At 33.8% G+C, this 7,690-nt stretch overlaps 1 protein-coding gene across 1 annotated transcript; it reads left to right on the top strand.

Moving 5' to 3' along the window:
• Nucleotides 1-831: 831 nt before the first annotated feature.
• Nucleotides 832-4,566, top strand: LOC118056042 (protein GAMETE EXPRESSED 3). Its single transcript, XM_035068137.2, is given in 9 exon segments — nucleotides 832-1,044; nucleotides 1,213-1,380; nucleotides 1,382-1,543; nucleotides 1,851-2,097; nucleotides 2,811-3,095; nucleotides 3,219-3,305; nucleotides 3,635-3,691; nucleotides 3,898-4,040; nucleotides 4,123-4,566. Coding segments are annotated over 9 exon segments (1,755 nt in total). The 3' UTR covers nucleotides 4,516-4,566.
• The last annotated feature ends 3,124 nt before the right edge of the window (nucleotides 4,567-7,690 follow it).

Raw genomic sequence — 7,690 nt, 5'->3', positions numbered from 1 at the left:
TTTAAAAAAAATACAGAGTGTAGTTGCGGTTATTTTTTAAAGTGTTTTTCATATCCAAATATATCAAAATAATATTTTTTATTATTTTTAAAATCAATCATCAAAACAATCCAAAATATATATAAAAAAAAAAATAAAAATTTTTTGAAAAACACAGTTATACCGGTTTCCAAACGCTCACTTGAAGACTTGGAAAACGTGGCACGTTCCAAGACATCTCATTTGGGAGAAAACCGGCCGGTTGTGCTGTTCCCGCCACAAACCCAGCAGTTATGTAACCGTTATTGTCTTTTTAGGCGACCATAGAAATTAAAACCATAAAATAAATTCAATTTCTCTCTATCCCTCTCTGCAATCTCTTCAATGGCAGTTGAAACTCTTATCTTCTTGCTGCTAGTTATCGCTTCACTTTTCACAGAATCACAAAATTACCCTCGTGAGTATTCTGTCTTCCCCCTCTAATAATTTATGTCTCGAAAGCATGTTCAAATTGTTATTTTCTAATTGTTTGCGTTAAATTTATGCTTGGTTGCCTAGGAAAAAAAATGAAACAAGTTAAAAGGTTTCAAGTATGATAAACTGCACAACCCTTGTTTGAGTTTTTTTCTTTAAAAAATAATTTTGGGTTCATGAGAAAATGTGCCAAGTACAATCTCCATTTGTCAAGATTCGATCGGTGATCATCAAATAATTACATGGTTGCTATGCTCCAAGGAGATAAAAGAAGTTGCTTGAATTAGAGCAATGTTTTGATGAAACACGATGATCGATGCTTGTGATTGATTTCTTGGCAAATGGTTGCCATTGTATTACTGAAGAAAATACTTTATAATGCGAAACCTAATTGTTTTTTCAGGTGAAGGGCCTTCAGTAAGAACTGATTTAAGGCTTTCAAGGGCTCTTATTGGAGAAGATGGAAGGATTTACATTTGTGGTGAAAAGACATTGTATGCGTTTGAAAGTAATGGGTCTATTGCTTGGACCTCGTATTTGAGTTATGCTTGCAACGCAAGCATGGCTCCAGTTCATGGAACTGTAGGAAAGGTAAGCAGTTTTCCTGAATTTTAGAGGGCATGTTTAGAAATCACAGATAAAACTTTGGTTGTTTTTAGGTTTCTGCCTATGATTGTTTGGTAGAGATGTGCAACATAGACGCAATGTCTTAAAAGCCTTAGTGCTCTATGTCTGTTGATTTGTGAATTTTATTGGCAGCTATATTTGGTTGCAGAGAACAGAGTTTTGAGAATCAACTTTAGTGATGTTAGATCTTCTCCACCAGCAGTAGAAGTTTTCTTTGGTCCAGAAAAGGGTCAAGCAGGAGCAGGCGATATCATCGGGCTTGCAGCGAGTACACTGAGTTCGTCTGTATTTATCAATATTTAAGAACCGAGGACTCTTGCTTTATAAGATGCATGGGAAGCTACACTGGAGTGCTGGAGCTGTGCTTTACCAGTATGGATACAGTTTAGGTTGTAGAAAAGGTGTCAAAGATTGTTCTTTCAGTTCATCTCCTGTGGTTGATCGATGTGAGGCTAGTCTATATGTAAGGTTTCCTACAGCTTTGAGCAACGTTTCTCCACAATGTTTGCACTGATAGTGCTTTGCTTCACAATGCTTACACTGATGTATACTGCATGCTCTTGTTCATACACAACAATTTCCTTGCCGGAGTAACTTGCTAATTTTTCTAGCCGAATTGCATGTGAAATGTTAAGTATTCTTGGCTTTCTTTGATTTCAAGCACTCTCCAAGCTTTCTTTCTTTCCTTCTTTATAATGCATGAATCAGGATTGGTCCTTTTTGCGCACATCTTAAGCTTGTGGACATGAATTTTGTTTTGCACTTTGCAGATTTCAAATAATGCAGGAGAATTATATTCATTGTCTCTTCGCAGTCCTCACTTTAATTGGGTTCAGGATCTAAGCTCATTTGACAAAAACTTCACTGTCACACCTGGAAACAATGGCCGGTTGTATGTGACAGTACCCCCACTGTCACTTGTGTTGACTCTAGATGTCTTGAAGGGTAATATTTTGTGGCAGACGAGTATTGGACCGTTAGGTTCTGCAGAATGCGAACCGGTTGTGGACTCCAACGGTAAATCTGTAGTTTTTCTTTTTTCCTTTTACATAAAATTGAAGAGTAGTTGTTCTAACTGTTGTATCAGAGTCTTGATTTGAGATCAATTAGATGCCAAAATTGATCAAAAGCAGAGTTTATGCGCGGTGTGCCGACATATTTAAGGACTGATTGCTGCTAGATAAAGATCAGAATGACTTTGTGCCACAAATAGGTAAATATTATGGGGTTGGATTAGGCAGCAGTGGCAGGGGAAATACAAAGACGTTAGTGATAGTCTTAGTGCAGGACAAGTATAGATTAAAAATATTCGGTGTAAAGCCAGAAATTCCAGTTTCTTGGATCACACGCTGAAGCACTTTTATCATCCAAGTCTATCTACGGTTTCCTATTAACACCTCCATTCTTTTGCTTCTGTCTGTTTTCTGTTCATTCTAAGACCTTTCACCTCCTAATATGAATTTGTGCCTCTTGGGGGTAAAAACACAGTCTTAGTTTCACTTAATCTGAGATAAAGTTGGACATTCCAACATGAGTATCATGCTTCTGTTTCCAGTGATCAAACGAGTGAAACCTTAAATATGATAGGGACACTGGTAAAAAAACAAATGTCTAGCTTGGATTCAAGTCATCAGTAAACCTCAGGGAAATTGATATGAACTTCGTCAAAAATTTGGGCTGCTGTCATAACTGACAACATGACATTGTTTGTTGCATAAATGCCATGACAGGTTGGGTATCTATCGGTTCACTGGATGGGTTCCTGTACTCAATCTCACCAACCGGAGCCCTGAAGAAATACTCAAAAGCATCTGAACAAGATTATGTTATTCAAGTAAGCCCTCATTTAGATTGCTCCGGCAATGCTATTTATATGTCCCAGACTGAGATGGAAGGAAAAGTTGTCCGCACAGTTGGTGAATCTACTTGTGTCTCAGCAATGAAACCAAAAGGTGTACTGTTCACTATGTTGGTTCCAGCAACTGGTGTGATCCACTGGTCTGAAAGCTATCCTGGTAATTTTAGTCTTCATGTGGCATAATTTAATCCTGCTTCTTAGAATTTCATCTAGCTTCAATGTTCTCTTATAATGATCTATTTCTTTGTAACTCCAAATGTTTTCTTATTTTGATTGTCAGGTAAAGTCTCATCCATGCTTTCTCAAAGTGATCTGAAAAACTTTGTACTGGATGAGGGACTTCTTCTTTCTTTTATAGCTGCTTCAAGTAAGTTTCTATTCACAGAGCATATGTGCCAGGTCTGAAACTATTTGTCCTTGTGAATATGTAATTAATCTGTTGTTTCAAAAAGAAAAGGGAAATCCAGATCATCATTTTATTAACACTTTCTACAAGAACGTGTCACCCTTTTAAGAGAACTGGGCATCTGATGGTTTAAAGCCCACTTCTTGATCTTGGAGTCCGCATCATTTTTCTATTTAATCCTAAAATCTCAAGTGTTTGTTTATGAGTGTTGTGACTGCAGTGGAACTAGTTACCAAATGTACATAGTTTTTTGAACTTGATAATAAGCTCTTATATGAGTCATGTCTCAGCTTTTGTGGTTGTGAATGCTGCAGGGACTGGCAAACCACTGCCTTGCCGTAGCAAACGTAATTGTTCTTGCAACTCTCTTTTCAGTTTTTATCATTCATAATGTGAATAGAATGAAATCATTTATTTGTTTCCAGATCAGAAGCTTTTATCTACTTGCTCACAAGCGAGGCCTAGGCATCATAGTATCTACACAGGCAAGACGCAAATTCTTCCGAGTAGAAACACAACACTTGAAAAAAGCTAATATTACTCGTTCTTTCAGGTAATGAAAGGACAATAGTGCTGTTCTTGTTACTTGAATCCATACTCTTGGTAATTTTAGCTGGACTTGTACGATTCTGCTGCATATTTTGGACGAAAAAGAAGCTTCAAGATCAAGGCTTGGGAAGTTTCCTTGAAAAGAGAGTAAAGATCAATCACTCCCTTGTATCCTTCGCTGACTTCTTCCATGTTATTATATTGTGTTGACCTTTTTTTTTCCTGTCAGCGTTCTCTCCAACTTAAGAAGAAAGAATTTGATAGGACAATCACGCAACTCGAGAAGAAGGCTGCAAACGAAGCAGTGGCTCATGAAGTCATTGAAGAAATAGGGGATTTGGTACGAGAAAGAGAGAGCATATCAAGGAAGCTCTCAACAACATACAGTTTAGGCAGGGATATTGGAAAGGGCTTGCGGTCAGAGTCTCTCCTTCCAGTATATGATGGGAAATCAAGGAGCTTTTCTTTTCAAAGTGCAAGAAAAGAAAGCGTCACTATTTTTCACACACTAAGTAACACATCTTCTGGAGAAAGCAGCAAAGAGAAAGATTCTGACGGGGACTTTCACGAAGAGAACCAGTCCTCAGCTAAGGGAAAGGGAAAGGCAAGAGCACCTGTTTGAAAACAGAAAAGTTCAAGTGATGATGATGATATCTTTGGGAAAGGCTACCATAGAAGTTCATCAGAGCCAACATCAAGCTCAAAAGCGTATGCCAATCCATTTTTTATGGAGCAAGAGCTGACACAAGAGGAGTTGAATGATGAGGGGAAAGTTGGTGACGATCAGCAACAGGCCAGTGCAGAAATAGAAGCATGTGGTTAAAGAGAAGAAAAAGACATTTGTCTTCAACTAACTAAGATTGCAGACAGGTGTGCAATATGCCAACAGTGAAGTTTATACATGTGTAAAGCTAGCTAGACAGCCTCTGATAGTCCTGCAACATCTGTAGTGATTGTCTTCAGAGGTTAATGCAGACATGTTAAGCAAATTCGTGTGTATTGGAAGTGAGAATAGGTGAAATTAATGTTCACTTCAAGCTTGAAAACTGTTTGTTTTGATTTTTGCTAGTCCAAGTGATTCTTCTTTCGCTCTTGAAAGAGCAGCTTATAGCTGCTGCACTTGCATATAAAGAGTTCTACGTTTAGAATTCTTGACCTCTTCCAACAGAGTCTTGGAGATCTTACTTTATGCCCATCAGGGCAGCTAAATCTTGAGATCTACTTGGAGGATCCTTTGCTAGGTTCCTTGCTTGCCTTCTCAACTCAGCAAACAGTCATCCTTTACTTCTTTCTTGTTTGCATCAAAAGTTAGTACTAAATCCTCTTTTTTATTTTAAATTCATCCTTGAAAGGACACAGAATAACTTCGTTTCTTAAGTTGGACAGAAATAATGGATTCTAGTATTTAAGGAAAAAAAAAAAATATATATAATATATATATATATATATATTATATATATATATATATATATAACAAAGGCATGCTGTTCATATCTGTTGGCTTCCTAATAATAGCACATTACAAGTCCATGCTATCACACAGCCAAAGATTAGCCAAGACTTTACATTGGATTTGATTGACTGAAAAAACTCCTACAGAGAATTTTGAGTTAAGTGTAGGCTCGACTTTTATCCCTTTCACTTATATCTTCTGTCTGGAAAACATCTCCGAGACTCTATAAATTACTTCGTATTGTATATATGTTTTACTAGTTTAGTTATCGGTGTTTATGTTACATGTAATAGATCAAATTTTTAAAAAATTGTTAAAAGAAAATGTTAGGTTCAACATGGATTTATTTGATATTGTTATTAAATTTTGCCTTTGATTATAGATCAACATTCTTGACTAGTTTGAGCTTAAAACTAATTTATATGAGAATTGCTTTTGATAATAACCTAATCGACTTAGTAGGTCTAAAAAACAACCTAAATAATTAATAAAGACTATTATTTGACTTAAAGATAAATTGAAGGTAGCACCTTTTATTTAAATATTAAAATGATAATATATTAGATTAATTCGAGTTTCATATCTTAACATGTATTAAACCTACAACCCGAGTCATAAACTCTACCAAATTAACAACTTTGTTTTTTTTTTTTAAAAAAACTATTTTTTTACTTAATGATATAATAATAAATTTATATACTCACAAAATTGAGTATCAATTAAATTACCGAGATATTTGTTTTTTAGATTGCAATAATTCATAGAAAATAAACTAAAACAAATTATGAAGAGTTCAATTTAAAATCAATCAAATATTGAAGATAAATTTTTAAAGAAAATAAGACAAAAGGATTCAATCAATGAGGGAGAAAATTTGGAAGATAGAATAGTTTTTTTACAAAAAGAAGAAAAAAAAGTCTAACCCAATGGGTCAATCTTAAAACCTCTCAACCTAACTCTCAGTTTAGCGTAGGTTTAAAATTAATTTGCATTAGGAGTTACTCTGATGTACCTAAATCAACTTTGTAGGTTTCAAAGACAACTTAGACAATAAATAAAAAAAAGTATGGTTTGGCTTTTAAAAAATATTAAGAATGATATTTTTTAATACTGAGACAATGATAATTAGATCGACTCAGCTTCAAGCTAACTTACCAAACTCGTGAATACAAATCATGGGCTCTACTAAGTTTAACAACTTTGTTTTTTAATTATTTTTTTTTATTAATGATCTAATAACAAAAATAGATGCTTAAAAAATTAAGCACCAACTAAATATTGAATGTATTACTTAAAATCGTGATAATATCATAAAAAATAAACCGAAACAAATTATGAAAAACCAATTCAAAAATTAACATAATATTGAAAGAATAAAATTTAAAACACAAAAACTAAAAGGAATTTCAATTAAAATAAAAATAAGTGTAGCAAAAAAAATGAAGTTCATATAAACAATGAAAGAGTTTAGGTTCACCCCACTTTTTTTAGGAGGATAGGTAACCTATGATTTTTAAAACAAAAAACAAACAACATATAAAAATAAAAATAGAGATCGCATCTACTAATATATAATTGTTTTGTGGAATATATTTATAAAGAGTTAACCGGTTGTAGTTTAATTTTGGTAAATACATGGATACTAAGTTTAATTTGGTGTAGTATGTGCACTTTAGTGATGCTTTTATAAAAAATAATTTAATTAAAACTATTTAAAATGATAAATATTTACTGTTTCTTATATTAATATATTATGTAAAATTATCGAAAACACTTAAAAAAGCTTTAGCTTAAATACTTTTAAGAAAAAAAACAATTTAAAAAACAGGTTGAAACAACATAATTACCAAGCAAGCTAAAATATATTTTTCCCTAAAACACTTTTATTTTTCATCTTTTTAAGTATAGTAAAAATAATGCCGCTAATTGTGTCCATAATCAATAGAATATAACTAGTTAAAAACCGGTTATAAAATATCTTTTCATTTAATCATGTACGAAAAATAAATTGATAGGTATGCATTAAGAAATCAAAAAAATTAAACCATAATTGCAAAACAGGTTTTTTTTGTTTTTTTATTTAGGTTTTTTGTAATTATTAAGGAAATTAAGGACATATTTTTCTTTAGCATCAATTATAATATTAATTAATTTGAAACACTTTTAGTGTGTGCAGTCACGCACCAAGACATCAGAGGCATGCACGCTTTTTGAGTGGTGCAATGAGGTACCTCCCGGTAAAGAAAAGAAAATTAACCAGAACAACCACCGTGTTGTTGGATGAGTCAACCACTTCCTCTTCCTCCTGATGCTGAGCACTTATAGGCAGTGATAAGATGGTTTC

This window comes from Populus alba, chromosome 4, assembly GCF_005239225.2.
Source record: "Populus alba chromosome 4, ASM523922v2, whole genome shotgun sequence".
Taxonomy (NCBI): domain Eukaryota; kingdom Viridiplantae; phylum Streptophyta; class Magnoliopsida; order Malpighiales; family Salicaceae; genus Populus; species Populus alba.
This window is presented reverse-complemented; position numbering and strand designations above follow the sequence as displayed.